This window comes from Centroberyx gerrardi, chromosome 15 (assembly GCF_048128805.1).
Source record: "Centroberyx gerrardi isolate f3 chromosome 15, fCenGer3.hap1.cur.20231027, whole genome shotgun sequence".
Classification (NCBI taxonomy): Eukaryota; Metazoa; Chordata; class Actinopteri; order Beryciformes; family Berycidae; genus Centroberyx; species Centroberyx gerrardi.
In genome coordinates this window covers 8,077,548-8,095,910 of record NC_136011.1, presented here as the reverse complement: position 1 = coordinate 8,095,910, position 18,363 = coordinate 8,077,548, and the positions used below count along the sequence as shown (strand labels likewise).

The window sequence follows — 18,363 nt, the reverse complement described above, 5'->3', positions numbered from 1 at the left end:
GTGTGGGATTATTAGCCAAAGGAAATAAGGTACGGACATAAAATAATATTTCTTTGAAGTAAAGTCATGTCTACATAGTATTTGCTAAAAAATCAGATGATTGATTCCTGAGCAACCATTCCACTTGTTATCACAGATAACAAGTGGAATGGTTTACAATGCTAAGTAAGATTTACAATGCTACACCTGTGCCTTTCTGTCAGACAGTGTCTTCATGTGCCTAATGTTCGTAGTCTTACCCGTCTGGTGTTGTCGGTGAAATAAAAGTTATTTTCAGCAAAGTAGTAGTAGATTTTCTCTGTCCAACAGTTCTTACCATGAAGGAAAAATGACCTGAAAATCATATTTTTTTCATCACATTGAATGCATTTTATTGAAAACATAACAGCATAGACCATCTGTTGTGGCCTTACTACTGAGAGTGCAACTGTGTTTGGTTTGCTCCCTGTGTGTTGACAGTATTCTCTATGGACCATTTGTTCAGCTATGCATTGAAAAGGTGTTTCCTAACTTAAAAGAAATCTACCAAACAAGGAATGGATTGCAGTCTGACCTCGGCAAAGACGTAACAAAACTCTTAGGCAACTTAATCTTCTCATGTTTAAACCTGACATGGAATAACATTTACATGTATAAAACCGCACTGGAAATTAATGATGTTGTTGCTACGAAGCCAAATCCCTGAGGATGTTAGACAGAAAAACTGGCATGACGGCATGAGACCAACCTCTGAAGGCATAGAGGTGAATGCTGCTTATTGCTACATAGTATTATCAGACAACTGCAACACAGGCCAGGACATATTTCATAACCTGTATGAAGAGTGAGGCTTCTTATAGACATTTACAGATTCTGTGGGGAGGCAACAACCGGTACCATCAAAGGAAATTGCATTAAAACAGATTTTTATTCAAAAAGGGATTTCTTAGCCATTCAAATGTCACAATTTTAAAGGATATTTCTGAAACAACAGGATAAACATATTGTTGAAAAAAAAACAAAAGTCTTTTTTGCAGGGGCATGGGTCTCCACACCCTGTCATAGGGCACAGTATTTAAGGATGTATGGATCTAGATGTTGGTATCAGCTCCAGTCCTTCAGTCTTTTAACCAGGCGCTGATTAAAAGATGGAATAATCCACATCATGACCTGAAGGGACAAAAGCAACCATATAGCAAGTCTCTTGTGGACCAGCACTGATTCCCAGTCTTGTAATAACCTAAATACATTCATGCCTACTCTCTTAAAACGGTTCAGTATGTAAAAACACAATGGTTGAAAGTACGAACACAAAGAAAAATGACTCACAAAATTAGTGATTAATAAACACAAAACACCCAGTGGTCACACATATGGTAAAATTACACTAACTAGGCTAGTGAGCCGTCATTCAGCGATATGATTCTGATGACTTCTTTGTAAAATATTAATGGTAGAACATTTCCCTTCTTTTCACTTCATAAAAAGGAAAGGTTACGTATTGCACAAACATGGAAATAAAGTAATGGAAATATATAATTTCAACAAGTGATATTGGGAAAACACACGGAAGAAAGTGGAAAACAACAAAAGGTTCATTTGGTGTTACAGTATGGATCTTTAACATATTAACCCACTGTAAATATGTACATAACCTGGTAAATGTGTACATATCCTGTACACATTTACAAGGATACTTACAATTTACCAGTAGGGTGGAGAATGTACATTTCCCAGGTAAATCTGGTACATTTCCTAGTTAATGTGGATGGAACGCCGATCACAGTGGCACTGCTTCTTTTCAGTATCAACACATGTAAGAACGCTTGAATTCTATAGTTTGTCAAATGCTTTAACATTGTAAAGTTCGAAAGATTATAATGTTACAAATGGAAAAACACTGACAGTGGCCCTACATCAGAATGTATTTTGCTGGATTAATGAGTGACATAATTGCATTGAGTAGAAACTGAGGTAGATGGAATTAGAAGAGAACTTAAATTACAAGAAGACAAATTAGTAAAACGAGTTGACAGGTGGTACGTAGGTGACGGTATGTAGACTATGGAGGAAATATTAAGTTGTCTTTCTGCCACTTGACTATCAGTGACGAGCGCTTTAGACCAGCGTAGGATGGTAAGCCACCAGCCAAATCTGTTAAATAGCCAGTGGCTGCTAAGTTTCTTTTCAAGTTGGCTGTTCCACCAGCTACTTTCAATATTCCTGCCCTGGTTATAACCTCTTACTTGTGGAAAGTAGAATTCTATACAAGTTCTACATTAGCGACACTGAAATCTCCCAATATCTAAATCATTCTCCCACTGTCTAAATCATTCTTCTACAAATCCAACAACTGTAGATGGACCACAATTAAGAATGCAGACTTAAAGTACGAACTGAATTTGATTATAAGTGCTAAGAAAAGTTGCGTTAAAAACAAAAACAAAAGGACATACGTGTTCTCTGTCATGCTTATAAAGAAACTGCTACCATAACATCATAATTGTAGGTTCAAGCTATTGAACGGATTTACCTGATATGTTTTCGCAGTGCTTTTACATTAAAAATGTTGTTTTCAGAGAACTTCAAGGGATTATTATTATGACTTGATAATAATAACCATACACCGGCGACAGGCCTCTACATGTAGAACCGGTCTATAACAGTACATCAGGTTTTATGCCAGAGGGCAGCAGAGCGATTCAAACTTGCTGACAGTGGTCTGTGGTTTTTTTGCTGACTCATCATAAATATTGAAGCAGTGATGGCAGCATGCTGAAATGTTCCTGCATGTATAAAAAACACAAAACATTATGAATGCTTTCACTATGTAACCAACATCTAAGATCAATTATTTTATGAGATTATGAGAGAGATAATGGATTTCTGACAGCTAAAAAAAAAAAGCTAAAATTGAAATGGACAAATATTCTTAAAAAATAACAAAATTCAGATCTTCCATTACATGAATAAAATCAAATGAACCGACTAAAACCCATCCGGATCCAGTCTTTTTTTCTCTGTGCTGTTCAGCTACAGTATTATGCGTGATTTCCCTCTGGGTTGATTAAAAGGATGGCTTGTGCTTTGACCATTTTTGCAGATGTGTTCAGTATAGCGTGGGTGGGTAAGATAAGGCAACCGTTGAGCGATTAACTGAGAGCACTGGGGGGAGGCGGGGCTCGTTTTCCTGCACGGGCCGTGTCGGGCCGGGCCGGCCCAATCCCGTTTCAGTGGGCTTTGCCGTTGCCGTTCATGTGGCTGGTCTGAGTCTTGGGCACCTCGGTGCTGTAGAGACAGTCCAGGAATCCCCGGGAGATCTCCGTCACCATGGACCGGTCCGGGATGGACTGGGCCATGCCGTAGATCGCTCCCTGAAACAGCAGGAAGACAGGAGTGAGTTCACCAAACACAGTATGAAAGGACAAATCCCCCCTCAGATACTCTCACACTGTTATACATCATCAATCTGTGATGTTCAGTGCATTCCAGCAGTTACTTTGTGATGAAGTCTTTTAATTTGCGTTTTTGATGTATCCACTTTCCCTCAACCTGCCTCGTCTACTTCTACTTCAGTTAGTGATTTCCTACATTTCCCAGAATGCCTTTCGACAACCCCCAGAGAACAGGGGTTGTCGAATAGCTTACTAAGTTGGGAGTGGAGAGAGAACAATGCTGTAGTGTGCCGTGCCCGGTTGTTCAAATAAATTAAAAACAAAAGCTGTCAAAGAGGGCGGTGGATTTCACACCGACGACAGATCCGCAAAGATGCAAGCTGTGGCTGCACTGCACTCTGGTCTGTTGAGGCTGCTGTCAGTGGAGAAATTGGTATCTCTGCCACTTAGGTCATTGTAGCAGCAAAAGTAATATGATTCAGCGGGGAAAAGGAAATATCATATAAGCACACAACTAGAATATAAAAAGTTAGCAATAAAAATGGTAGAACATAATAAAATAAACAATAAAGACAATGTGCTATAAATAATTGGGATTATGTAAATATATGCTGCCAACAATTTCCACAGATAGTAGATTGTAAAAGTGGGTACGGGAAAAAAAATGGATATAATTTGTGTTCTTCTCTCAAGAACAAACTGTAATGAATAAATATGAGCAATATACAAAGACATAACATTGAAAAGTAACAGTGCTGCTGCAGCCAAGGCTATGGAGGACTGCTGGAGGAAAGCTGCAAATAGTGTAAATGCGTACATTTTTATCGCTGCCCGTCATTAAGACACAGTGTTCATTCTTCTCATTGATACAATAGTGTGTCACATTGAGGCTGTGAAAAGATTTAATATTCACAAAGTCGCTTCATGTTACCCAGAGCTGTGGAGAATGGAATATAAGTGCAGTCTATTGCATTAATCACTGTCGGGAATCCTATGAAAGAATTTCAGCGCACTTAATATGCAAATATGAGTCAATTTAATTCACTATTGATAACTATGGTCAACTAATGTAAGCTATCTGCTGCTTGTTAGAAGCCCTCTTTATAGCCAGAGTTGGCCAATGGCCTGGAAACACTACAAACATGTATTATATCTGATGTAGCCTAATTATCTCTGATATAATAAAGTGATTTGAGCAAAGTGGTTCTACTGGTCTCTAAACACCATCGCCCTGCTAACAGCCCTTCTTACTATCTGTTAAATCAATAGTTTCCCCCTCTTCAGTTCTTTTTATTACTTTCGCTTGAAGGAAATGTTTCCGTTCATATCTGGATCCTGTAGGAATGGTGACTCCATGTTTCCAGAGAGCTGATTTGCCTTTTATACGTTTTGATCCGATAGCCTGAACTGAACCTGCTCCGGAGCAGGTTAGCTCCGCAGCATAGGTCACCATGGTGATCTAACCCAGGTAAAAGTGAACCACCTTTGTGAGACCGAAAAGCCAGGGTTAAGCCCAAAGTTAGCTCGCTAACCCACTAAGCTTGCTTCGTGAGACAGGCCCCAGATGGCAGCTGAGTGTTAAAGTGTTTCAGGGTGGATTTTTCCTCTAAGGATCCACAGGATGCATATACCAGTTAAGGTCTTCTTTGGGATATTCTGTGTATATTCATCTTCAAATCCTGATCACAGTTATCCCTGTATACATGATTTAACAGAACACTTCTACTGTCAAAACAAAACTCACACTGACTGCAAAAGCCAAGGTGTTTTTCAATGCTACAGTATCCTGGAATATCCCAGCTATCATTGGGTTTGTAAAACTCAGGATACGAGCGTATCCTGGCTATTGTTAACAGGATACGGTATTTACATGTGCCAACTTTAGTATCCTGAATTATGTTGGAATATAAGCTGGTACATATGACTGAACTGGAGTAAGCAGAGTTTATCTCACCATTCCTGTGGTTTTCTCCTTGGGGTTCTTCATGATGATGGCAACCTGCTCTTTGACATCACGGATAAACTGATCAGCAACGCCCGGCTGGGTGTGCAGGACTGTGCAACAAATGTGGATGCTGTGGAAAAAAATATATATATATGAAAGAGGATCATACAGTTATCAGACTGGTGAATATTCTGTCATACCATTAAATCTGTCAAATCATGTTTTCTTTTTTTTTTCTATCTACCTGGATGGGTACTGAAGTGTGTTCAGGTTCCAGCCCTTTGACGTCAGAGCATTAGACAGACGGAAGATATCAAAGACATCTGAGCCCATTGCCACCACAGACACCTCTGGATCCCCAAACACAAACACACCGTTCATCTTGCGGATTCTGTGCAGAAATAAAAAAAGAAAAAATGAAATCAAAGTTCAAGAGCATTGGCCAATGTTGAAGTAAGCTCAGCAGTATGCAAGCATTCGTTAAACAACAGTTGAAACCTGAATCTATTGGACAATACTTCCTCCTAAAAACCCTGACACTGTAACTTCAGTGCAACTGAGCTGAGTGTCTTACTCTGTTTTGATTTTGCGCGCTGTACTGATGATCTTCTTGGTGGCGTCTACGTATCCGTTTTCTCCCATGTGCATCATCGTTGCCCAGCAGGCGGCGATGATCCCCCCCGGCCTGGAGCCCGCCACGGAGGGCGAGGCGTAGATCCCCCCCTGCCAGTCTGGAGCTACGAAGTACTGGTAGTGACGGTACTTTTTATCACTGTACAGGATCACTGAGGAGCCTTTGGGGGCGTAGCCATACTGGAGAGGACAGAATAGAAACACACACACACACACACACACACAGACAAAATGCAGACTTAGAATACCTATAAAAAGTAGAGCCTGGAGGCAGTGGAAAAATCAATGTCATACACTGTTTGCTAATCAAATTCCTTGGCTATTCCATCACATATAGTACAATTTCCATGACTAATAATTGTTAGCGTCTATGTTCAAATGTGATTTGTTGTTGTTAAACAATGATTTTAATGTATCATGTAATGTGTAGGCTCACTACTGGCATCACAAGGGACTTTTCTTAACCCCAAATTTGTTACTTTGATTATTACTCAAATTACATCAAATGGTAAATAGATTGGCCAGCATCCAAATTTAAAATTATACATTTAACCAATTGAAAAAGAAAAAGTTGATGAACAAATTGCCACGCAATTTCCAGAACTTTTTTGGTTTTCATTCACCATGGGAATCTATGCCATGAAAGTCAGAAGTCAAGAGGCAGTGTGTGAGAAAAGAGGGATTATTCTGATGGGAGTGAACAGCCACTCCTTACCTTGTGGGTGTCTGCAGATATGCTGGTGACACCCTTTACCCCGAAGTCGAACGGGGCCAGTGGGTAGCCAGCCTTGGCCATGAAGACTATGAGAAAGCCTCCTAGACAGGCATCCACATGCAGAGGGAGGTTGTAGCGCACAGCCAGCTGGAAAACGCCAAGGGAAAGTGTGAGTGAGCCACTTCTGTATTTTCATTACATAAGTTATGTGGAGGAGAAATATTTCACTCTTCACCTTGGCTACTTCCTCAACGGTATCTATGATTCCATGAGGAAACTGGGGCGCTGAGCATACCAGCATGGCTGTGTTCTTGTTGATGGCTCTCTTCATAGCCTAGGTAATAAGAAATAGAAGAAACAATGTGGGAAGAACTGACATCTAAGAATAGTAGTCAATTAGCACACTGTCTGCACATATTCTCACCTTCACATCTACTTTCATAGTTTTCTTGTCGAGTGGTATGTGAACGAGTTTCATCCCGAAGTAGTGCGCTGCTTTGTCAAAGGCTGCGTGGACGCTCACTGGTGCAAGACTATTAACAATTAGAACAAAATACAAAAATAATAATGTTAGAACTCTTCACACTTGTGTGCAAAACACCACATTTCATGAGGTTTTATGTTGCTAGGGCAGAGAGAACCAGGAACAAGCCTTGACTCTGGCCCATATCTTGCCAGTAACATCTATGAATAAAGACAATCTTACATTTCCGGGTGTTTGACACCGCGTTCATAAGCCATGTCTCTGTATGCCTTGCAGGCCATCAGTATGCTCTCCGTTCCCCCTGAAGTAACCTGGACAAAGCAGAAGCAATGGGCTGTCAAATTAAATCCATCTTTTCTCTAGCACTTATAACCATTGGGTCACTGGCTCATACATTTTGCGAGCAATGTATGGAAACTTACAGTGCCGCAGGAGTTGGGCCCGCCGTGGAAAAGTGTGCAAGCCATTCTGACAACCTCTGCTTCCATCTTTCTTACACCAGGGAAGATGTCTGGGTGAAGCGGGTTGCTCCATGCAAAATCACCATATACCTAGGGACAAAAGCAATAAGATGAGTGAACTGTAAATCCTTACTGTGGGGTGTGAACACAAACTCAAAAAGCAGGAAAACAGTAATCTCCTATCAGAAATGAATGGGATTGTATGTAAAAAACAACAACAACTGAAATACAGAAAAAAAGAAACAAAAACAAACTTCAGTCCTTCTTGCTGTAGCAAACATCCAACTGATAATCAAGTTCAACTTTGACTATCCATGCCTGGAAATGCCATACTCCACAGATAGATACAAAGATGCATACCTTCACCAAGAGTTTGGTAAGAGTTTCATCGCCCCAGTACACTGCGCCCGAAACCCATCCTTTCTCCCACTGCACTTCATCTGCAAGAAGCAAACATCAACATTTCACACAAATTACAGATTTCTCTCCCAACATCTGTTAGCCTTTTCAATAGAGGATGAAGGCACATGAGAACTCTGTGATCAGTGATGAAACTCAACCTCACAACTTTGCGCTGTCATACTTAAATAACACTGAAACGTGGCGGTTTCAAAAGGTCATTTTAAAGTGGCAGAAGAACAGATTAGTAATGCTATTGAGGAAGTCGGCTGTAAAGATAGCAGACTGTGAGGCAAAGCCCAGGGATGAATGAGTACTTACTCAGAGTCTCATACTCTCTGATCCTGTCTAGCACTTGGCTCTGGTCGAGGCCTTGTGAAGGCAGCTGTTTGGTGTAGCTCATGCCCTCCTTCAGTGTGCACAGGCTGGCAGACATGTCATCCAAGGCCTTGTTCAGCTGCGTCTGAATCTGCCATAAACAGACGATGGAGTCACTTTAGAAATCAGAGCCAGCATTGTCTCTGGATACAGTCGAACTTATCAGCAAAGTAAAAATAACCAAAGGAGTTCCTGTCAACAAACTCTGAAATGAATGAAGTATAAAAATAACTAATTGTGGGTTTGAAGGTGGCAGCATGTAGATTTTTGATAAAGCCAAGTTTAGCCTGAATGCACGAGTTCTCAGTGAAATGGTGACATAATGACCAGAGGTAACCCAATACTATCACCAGTGCATGATGTAAAGTGTGCCAAAGGTCTGGACCCCCCCCCCCCCCCCCCCCTCCTCCACATGCTGCACTCAGTCATTCAAGAATGACTCATAAGAGCTTCAGAAGACACAGGCAGAGTCAGAGCACATCTGCTGGGGAGAAAGAAGGAACAAAATAACCGCTGATTACTTACTGCCACGCCAACAAAGGGTATTTTTCGGATGAGTCGAAAGCACTGCTTCTTGATTCTGGATGTGAGACCTGAAACAGGGAGACAGTTGTGGTGAAATACGGGTAGACAGCGCCAACCACAAACATTAAGCAGCTGACTATGAGTAGACCTATAATCACAAGTCAAGACAAGAAGTGGTCTGTGAAAACTGAACCCATATTCACAACGCATTTTATTTTGACCCTGAATATACTTCTAATATTTGACCCTGAAAATACTTAATAAATATGCAGCACTTAAGACTTCCAGCTAGTTTCCTCCAAGGATCTTTGACCAACTTTCAGCACGCTATAGACGGGTGGAGCTGACCTTGTGGTTGAGGAATTCAACCGCTATGACTGATTGATAACTGTTCTAGAAAGTCTTGATTTTTTGAGGTTACCTAATGATAATAAGTATTGTGTTGAACTAAGACACTGACTGCAGAGTACCTGTGGCCAGGAACCATTTAGTTACATTTTTCTAGCTGATGTTTTTTTTTTTTTTGTCAAAATACTATTTAATAACTTGGCCAAGTTTTGGCAAGTTTTGTGAATATAGCCTCTGCAACTTAAGAAATTTCATTTGTCTGATGTCATCGCTGATTCAGTGTCCAGCAGGCCTCCAGCAGGCCTACATTGTGTGCATGCATCATTTGTGAAAGCTTACTCTCTTGCTGGAAGAGGAGGCCTTTGACCCAGACTGCTCCCAGGGTGGTGAAGAACGTCGCCCCGATGATCTGCCAGGGCTCCAGGTCAGCGCAGAGGGAGTTGGCCTGCTGCCGGCCCTCCTCCAGGTACAGCAGCAGCATCTCCTTATACACCTCCAAGGCACTCTGGACACAGAGAGACGTCACACTGTTTATGTCACTGTCTGTTGACTTGATGTGATGAGGACTTCCTATGAGGACTTCCTGAGGTTACATGTATATATACCTACATTGTATAGGTATGCTATCTACATCTGTGTCTCTCTATACCTAGATCTACATATGTACATATTGAGCATGTGATGAAGTATATGATCGGCCAGTTGAACAAATCATACGAGTCAAATCATATCAGTCATCATATGAGTCAGGGGTTGTAGCATTGTAAACAGTGTGGAGGGGCGGCTAACACATTACTTTTCACTTTTTACTTTGTAATGCATTAGAATACTCATATTACTTTTTTGTGGTAACTAGTAACTTAACAAGTTATTTTTTCAATTGTTGTAATCTGTTATTATTGACTTTTTTAGAAATATTTCTTTCATATTGTTTCATTTCTGTTAGCACATTAAAAAAAACCAAGTAGAAATCCCGCAGCATCTTGTACAAATGACATGCTACTAATTGAAAAAATGCAATGCGAGTTTGCTTGATATAAATGAAGTTGGCTTACTGTTTTAAAAACAGAGTAGTCTTGCATTGCATTTTAAAACAATTATCAACAACACATTTGGCAGCACGTCATATTGCTACGTCATGTTTTTGTAACGCAAAAGTAATCCAACGAGTTACTTTAAATAAGGAGTAACTTTGTTATGTAACCCACTTTTTAAGCCAAGTAACAAAGTAACTAATTAACTAATTAATTAACTAACTAAATAGCCTTTAAAAGTAACTTTCCCAACACTGATTGTGACAATTTTTCACAAAATGTACGAATGTAAAAAAGTTCACAACACCAGAGAAAGTAATTACAGTCCAATCACAGAGTCCAATTCAATGTTTAGAATCATGTTTAGAATGTTTTCTCATGTCCGGAACATAATCACCTGCAAACATTTGAACATGAAAATCCAAGTATCATTAACTAATAACAAGTATATTACTTACATCAGAAGACAACACCATGTCTATAGAATTCAATTTCCCTCACTCTAATATTGACAGCAACTTTCCAAGTGATAAAAACTAGGTGAATCTGTCAGTTCGCCCTCATTAGTCTTGACAGGCAGCTCTTCCTTCTCCAGGTGTGGAAAAACCTGTCAGCTGCTGGATAACTATCACCAGACTCCGCCCAACTCCCAAACCAGCATTAGAAAACAACACATCCAGCCAATAGAGGGGAGAGGAAGTTTTGCAATCAATCACGATCAGACAAGACAGCAAGCTTATTTTTGCAAGAGGTATATATATGATATTTTACAACATCTAGTTCTAACCTGGATCATCCTTGAATGCTTGAATGTCTTTATTTGTCCATCTGAATGTGAATCTGGGGATTTTCACAACCTGCTGTACGATTAGTGCAGAGTGCAGCCCATTTGTGTTCAACTAATTGAGCCTAAATGCAGTCAGTGATCAAAGTAAATGATTCATGGCTGCTATTTCATAAGTGCAGTAAAAATGAACATATCTGTTCACTCTCTCCATTATCTCTTCATTGCTATGTTTTTACAACACAATAGCAGGCAGTCTGATAAAAAGGAAGGTTGTTTCCCCAGCCTCAGGCACAATCACATGGAGAAAAACTTAAAGTCCAACAGACAATATCTTGAATAACCATAATTTACACCGCCTGAAACATACATCCCATAATTATACCTTGAGGGAGATTTCACTAAGTTTCCCTCAGTCAACTCTCTAATCAAGGTATAATCCCTTATTTATTTTGACAATACCTCAAAGTTAAATAGTAGTCGATAAAGTAAAAATTCATAGATAAAAAGCAGAATTTTGATTTGTGATGATTAACTTTGCCATGAATGAAGCTGGACTGGCAGGCAGCCACTGAGGCACAAGAGTCCGCCCCCCTGCCCAGACTGCAGTTGTCATACCTGCCTGTTTGGAAAAACAAGCTCTCACACAGGTTTGGCGAGCTCAGCCGAGTAGAACAGAGTGGGGAACAGCGGAAAATAAGTCATCAACATTGGCCATGTGTTGAATGGGCGGCAAACACAAATCAGTTATTACCAAATGTGGCAATTATGCTTCACTTTCCATGATAGGAAAAAAAGGTGTCTGCGTGCTGCAGGAAACGTGCAGACTCTTTGTGAGCGAGGCTCTGCGAGGGAGGACACCCTGCCAAATTTCAAGCTTCATCTGTCATAAAGGAAAGATTAAATTGTGTTATCTAGAGTCAGGGCAAAAGGCAACTCTGCGAGCCTGATGCAACGTGTATGACCCTTCGCCATACAGCCGCTTTCTGTTATCCAACACAGTTTCTGCACATGACTTGCTTACAGGCCTACCCCAAACTTTTTTTTACAAAACATTCAATGCTATCTTCGCCTCAGGAAAGCTAATACAGAGTCCGAACAAAGACTCCTGTGCCTATTTTGCTCTACCCATTGTTGTGCAGTGGACGCCCATTCCTTTGCTTCTCCCCCCCATACAAGCATTTCGCTATTCTGTAAGGAGACCTTTGTTGTCTCAAAGGGGAGGTCATGTTCTCATGGAAATGTACTGGGTGTGAGGAGGATACATCAAGGGAAAACACTGTACGAGCACCACATCATCGCCGCTAGGTCCGAGAAGGATTCATAAATCATTTAGAGGTAAAGAAGTAGGCCTGTGCGGTGTCTGGGAAGCATTTTCCTGCTGTCCAGTGTCTGCAAAGTCTCTTGGCTATCATGGCATAAACAGATTTGATGGCCAAAACCAAAATTAGGCTTTTTAAGTGCTTCCTTCATTGGTGCTCTTCCTTAGATCCAGTGCACACCTGATCTGTCCAGGCTGTAACAGGCAGGTGGAGGGTGCTGGTAGTTTTGGTACAGCATTAACTGTGAACCAAAGCAGCTTGGTTTTTTTTTTGTTTTTGTCTAGCTCTTGTCTCATATCATGAAAAATTGATCTCTGTTCCCTAAAAAAAAAACCTCACTGAACTATATTCTGAGCCTGTCAAAGCCGCACTCACATGTCAGCAATGCTTTGTTTTTGAACTTCCTGTATGTTTGTGCTGAACAGGAAGTCTAATGTTAAACAGTGACCGCTGCAGCAAACAAAAGGGAGAGCTTTAAACCTCTTGACAGATAACTCCTGTCCTCCAGTCATCACTATAAAACGATAGTGTAAACAGGCGGGTTGCTATGGGATGAGAAATCAGATGTTAAGTGCAGAACACCATTGTCTGCAGGTCACTGTGAAATATGTCCCATTTCATGTAAGGTGTCCCATTTCAGCAGGCAAAGTTTTCGTGTGTATATTGCCGCAAACTTGTCGGCTTTGCTAACGGTTATCAATGCCTGCCTGGCCCAGTTCTTGTTGACTTGCCTTCCTCTGCCTCTCGGTTTAGCATCTCTAAGAGCAAAACAAGTCGGTTGACGACGAGTTCACTTGTATTGACCAACAAGGCTAGGCTCCTTGCAGTCAACAAACCGACCCGTAGCAGCACTGTAACCACTGTCACCGTCCCATGTACCACACTGTATGTAATGTTATAATGCTGCGTGAAAACAGAAAATAAATTTTATGCATTCGGTTTGAGTTTACCGTGAAGCCTCACTCACCCAGTAGTCCATGTTGTCGAGACAAACCCTCACCGAAAACCCCCTTTTCTTCGAGTTAGGAAAGTCACCTCAAGACTAGCTTGCTTCGCGTCCACGGGTCTCATCTACATTCTGGGCTGCTATCAAACACAACAGTAAGCTAACCCAGATTCAGGAAGTAAGCAGCAATCTGGCTCCGCGCGGTCTGCGCATGTGTAGATCTCACAAGACTGCGGCTAGTTCGACGTAGGTAAAGACCATCTGTCCGCGTGGCTCTCGTGCTTTAAAGATCGTACGTAAGAAGCAGGAGCGTCACAAATTTTGACACTCGCAAACGGAGGAGTTATCGAAGCACTTATGCTGCATTCACGTGCTCCTCGTACACTCCTGCCAAGCTCAGAAGTCGTACTTATCGGTGCGTTCACGTGCTTTTGGTCGGGCATACTAACAAATTTGGACGCTGTAAAAAAAAAAAAAAAAAAGTACTTTTTTGATGACTGCTGTTATATTTTAGAAATCAAGTGGCACAGAGCTACTTGATGCTATAACAGAAGAATGGTGACACGAAAATGCATATTAGTTATGTAATTGTTGTTTTAAAGAATTGATGAACCATGTATAATGTAAGTGTAATGAAAACTTAACAAACTAAGAGTTAAACAAAAAGTAGAAACTAAAACATACAATGACACCATTAATTTACAAAGAATGCCAATAATAACATCCATCATTTTCACCATCGATTGTTGACACGACTTCCATGCTGTCTACCCCCCCAAACGTCACATCTCAGCAACTTGGGCACCATGGAAAATCCCAACTTTCCCAGTCATATTTACAACTTTATCTGGGTCTTTCATGTTTTCTCAACTCGTAATTGTGATATGTCCGACAGTACCTGAATACATCATTTAGCCGTCGCCTTTGCGCGAACGTGAACTGTTGTTGTCTTTCCAGGAGTGTAAACAGCGCCCCGCAGCGGCCGAGCGCGGCCCCTACACATTACGCCTCATAATATGAATCACAAAGAAAGGCACCGATGCTGCAGATATTGATCTCATTACTATTTGAAGTAGTTTCTGTTCTTTTGAGAGGAATAACTGGTTTTGTCTTGAACATTAACGCTGTAGTTTGACTGACCACAAAGGAAAGATCCTTCCTGTAAGGCACCCAAGAAGTGGAGCAAACACTAATGTAATTTATTTCTACTGTAATATGGACAGGCCAACATTTTTTAAGCGACAGCCAATAAGTTAAAGTCTATGATGCACAGGGTGGCTGTAGCTGCATGTGACACGCTGGCAGTTATTAGCCTATCCCTGAAATAAACAGGTTGTTTAAGTGCTTGCTAGTTCCATGGTGGCTAAATAAGAATTCAAGATTTGATGCTTCATGTTTGCATCACTCTCATGGCCCCTCTCGACCCCACTGGCCTCCCACCTGTACAATTGTTAAAATGCCCACAGTTAAGTATTTTATTTGGTAAACGTATGCCTATTTATTTATCTTTTTTCAAAGATGTAAAATGCCTATAAAGATATTTTCTTGGTAAGTTAAAGCACATTTTACTGCTAACTAGCTATTGAGGGAATTCCCTCAATAATTAGCTAGTTTACAGTTGTATCAGCTATATTCAATTTATTCTGGTTTACTAGGAGTTGCGAGGACAATTGCAATAGTCTCAATAACTCTAGTTTACAATAAAAGTAACAAAGTAGCCTAGGTAGGCAGTTTAAATATTGTGTGTTTAACAATTTGGTGTATGGTAGGCCTATGAAGTATCAATGCAGAATAAAAAAAATTGAAGTGAATCAGAACATAAAACTTCATTTGGCTTATACATTTTTTGTGGAAACAGGTTATACTAACTAACTCACACAGCCATTCATGAGAAAATGCCTGACAGACGTGGAAGACTCCTGGTAGACCAAATGAGCCTTTTACATATATATAAAAAAACAAACATTATACTGATATAAAATGTCCAAACTATAAATTAACTTGGGCTCTGTGTTGCATTTCTCCTGAAGACTGCAGCCATTCGCAAAATAAACCAAGTTTATTCTTTTTATCCACTAAAAGCGACCTGAATAAATACAGTCCGACACTGTAAACAAGCTGCCAGGAGAAAAACACATTCTGCATTAGTTTATGTGCTGAAAGGGGACGACTTGCAAACACAAACCTATTTGTCTATGATTTAAAGCCTTAAAATCTCCAAGCTTTACAAAAAGACAAACTGCCCCCAAAGGACCGCTATTCCACTGTAATTGGTGTACACTGCCTTCAAAAGCGGAGGTGAGAGGTACAATGCATAGCCTGTGAAAAGAAACTCCAAAGCACATTAAAAGTGAATTACTTCTTGTGTAAAGTGTGTTCGGGGTCATTCTGGTCACGACGCGCGCACCTCTCCAAAAGCGCACACGTCTCCAAAGGCGCACTCTATACTTTCTAAAAGGCAGTCACATTGTTGAGGGTTTTCACAAGAGGTGTACATATGGCATCCGGGTTGCAATTAAATGTTTTTAAGATGTTTTTCTTTTCTTAAAGAAGTTTCCTCTTTCTTTTTTCTCTCTCGGCAGCTCTTTACCAGACTGAACAAGAGGAGGGGGCGGGGGAGACACATTCAATGGCTTCGCTGCTGGTTTGGGATGACAACAATCTGGTTAGCGAGTTGTTGGACTTTGATTGCCCCCCTCAAAACGTCCTTCAAACAAAAAAGCTGAGGACTAAAATAAAGCCCCACCTGGTACCTCTGTTTGCTAAAATAATAATAAATAGATTTCGTTTAATAAATAAGCACAAGAGACCGTAAAGTGAAGTAGTAGAGGAAGTATTAATCAGGAGCCTCGGGCAGGTATCACCTGCTCTGGAGCTTGCTCAGTTTATTGTTAAATATTGTTAAATCACTTTTCGTACCAAGTCTGCTCCGATATCTGCTATTTCCACAGCAACTGGGCGCCTATGTTTGCCTACACTTTGCATAACAAGCAGGACACTACAGCACGCTGATAAAAATCAAGGAGAGAGACTGACAACTTCAAACCCGCACCTGTCCATGATATCCGAATATGGATTTGGCATCAATGATTATTTGTAAAGTGGTAATATTCAGTTTACTTTAGACTTTTCGTGCCTTTTATAACAGCAAGGCACCATCTCCTATCTCACTAGCGTATTTGTCCGTTTTATTGAAAGCATATGGTTATCAGATTGTTCCCAAAACACATATTTAGACAGAAAGTTAAGGAGTGCTTTTTGTGATCCTTTGTTGGCAATTGTAAATCATGTTTGAGCTCTGCCACGCTCCCCCCCTCTCCCTCCCACAAGAGGTGTAACATGTCTGCATGTTGTTGACACGTTTTACTAATCTTTAATTCTATAAAGTAAGATTAGATTATGCCAATACAATGCGTAACTGACTTTTGGCGACACTGGCTGTATTTTGGAGATGTCATAGCGCACAGTGATAGACTCACAATAGAGCACGAAATGAGCTTTTATTGACGTGGCACGGAACAAGAGCCTTTGTACTATCAGTTCAGACAACAGGCTTCACTCCTTCAAACCCTGTGTGTTCGGTGGCCCCATGCGTAATTGTGTGCATCCAACTACCAGCACATTGCGCTCTAACGCATTAAGAAAATGTTTTTCATTTAATTTGTGGCATTATCATTGACATTTTCTATGATATAGCCCAGGTTTTCCGAACTGACAAAGAGTCATTTTAGTCTTGAAATAACCTATGGCGTAGTTTAAGTAACAAGGACCAATTTAACCACATTAAAGTTGTTCGATTCCGTGACAGATCATCAGATATGCGCACAGTCTCCAAGCAAAAACAAGCAACTACATAAAGTTGCAATAATAATATAAAATTTGATCAACATTAATCTTGAAAGTCGTATTATTCTTCTACAGTCTCCAGTGCTGTGATCCACTTAAAACGTATTTTAGAGGCCAGTTTACCAAGTTACCATGCCATCTAGTTCCTATACAACACATGTCAATATTTTGAATGCGTAAAATGTTGCATTATAAAGTAGTTTTATGGGTAAAGATCTTAAAAGAATTATAAAAGCAAAGTCAAATCTTGTATTCAAAAATATTTTCATTCTGGAAAAAAAAAATACAGCTGATGTGCCAAATAAGCATTATAATTTCATAGACTTTGCGCTCAATTAAGAAACAATGAACTGGCTCCGTCTCCAAAGTCCCTTTATTAACATGGGGAAGTGACCTCAGATGACACAAATCATCGGCGTTAAGAGATTAGAGAAGAGATGGACCCTTACCAGCAGTACACACTAAAGTTTACCAGACTATAACTTCTGTTTGGGTGTGGATGAAGAATTTCTGTGCGCAATATTGTCCTGGAACACATTGAGTCTGCACAAATCAGTCACAAATAAGGGATTATTTAGGTTTCATGTGATTGCTTTTCTTTAGGTTTTGTCAAGTCCAGCTCCAAGATTCTGTCTGTCATTTAACTGAGATCAGTGTAAATACACTTCAGGGTTGTCGCTCGACAGCGTTTGGACTCTTGAGTGAGCATCTCTGCATTGTAAAAGCATCATAAACAGGAGCGTCAATTCACCAAACACCAAGGCATGGCGAAGTCCCTGGATCTAATAGCATTTGCTACCAAAACTTTGGAACCTGCTTGGAGCAACTAACTGTCTGGGGACTAAATGAGGGCAATGACTGGTGACTGACAAAATATTATTATTTGGTCAGCGTGATAAATTCGTATAAGTAGGTCACCAAACTAGGGAACATTGACGCGTTTTTTTTATATACTGTATATGGATTCCAAATTCTTTTCTAGATTTTTTTTATTTGCTTGATCTTTGCTCTCCATTAGAATGATAAAAACCACAAGGTGAAATTTGGTCTCACTTAGGTTATAAGGTATGGAGAGTACCACACATTGCCTCTCCAAATGACACCCATGATTGTACAACACACATTGCATTCTTGTATTGTCATTGAACTCGAATTGGACAGAATATTGT

The 18,363-nt window shown here is 40.4% G+C and overlaps 1 protein-coding gene across 2 annotated transcripts; it reads right to left on the bottom strand.

The window, feature by feature from the left end:
- Positions 1–888: 888 nt before the first annotated feature.
- Positions 889–13,488, bottom strand: sgpl1 (sphingosine-1-phosphate lyase 1). 2 transcript variants are annotated; one of them, XM_071913261.2, is made up of 14 exons: positions 13,370–13,488; positions 9,602–9,767; positions 8,915–8,982; positions 8,333–8,480; positions 7,973–8,052; positions 7,574–7,702; positions 7,374–7,462; positions 7,092–7,200; positions 6,903–7,001; positions 6,668–6,814; positions 5,894–6,132; positions 5,564–5,710; positions 5,329–5,449; positions 889–3,353 (listed from the first exon to the last, which is right to left on the bottom strand). In XM_071913261.2, exons 1-14 carry the CDS (start codon positions 13,379–13,381, stop codon positions 3,210–3,212), a joined length of 1,698 nt encoding a protein of 565 aa, XP_071769362.2. In that variant the 5' UTR covers positions 13,382–13,488; the 3' UTR covers positions 889–3,209. The 2 variants fall into 2 exon arrangements, with proteins under 2 accessions (XP_071769362.2, XP_071769361.2); XM_071913260.2 differs by lacking the exon at positions 13,370–13,488 and adding an exon at positions 10,755–10,887.
- Between the last annotated feature and the right edge of the window lie 4,875 nt (positions 13,489–18,363).

What these genes read in the sequence shown, in the direction of transcription:
- sgpl1 (XM_071913260.2), bottom strand. An exon ending in ACACTTCAGTACCCATCCAG is followed by an intron (nt 5,450 to 5,563) that starts GTAGATAGAAAA and finishes TTTTTTCCACAG; the next exon opens with CATCCACATTTGTTGCACAG. An exon ending in AGGAGAAAACCACAGGAATG is followed by an intron (nt 3,354 to 5,328) that starts GTGAGATAAACT and finishes CTGCTGTTTCAG; the next exon opens with GGAGCGATCTACGGCATGGC.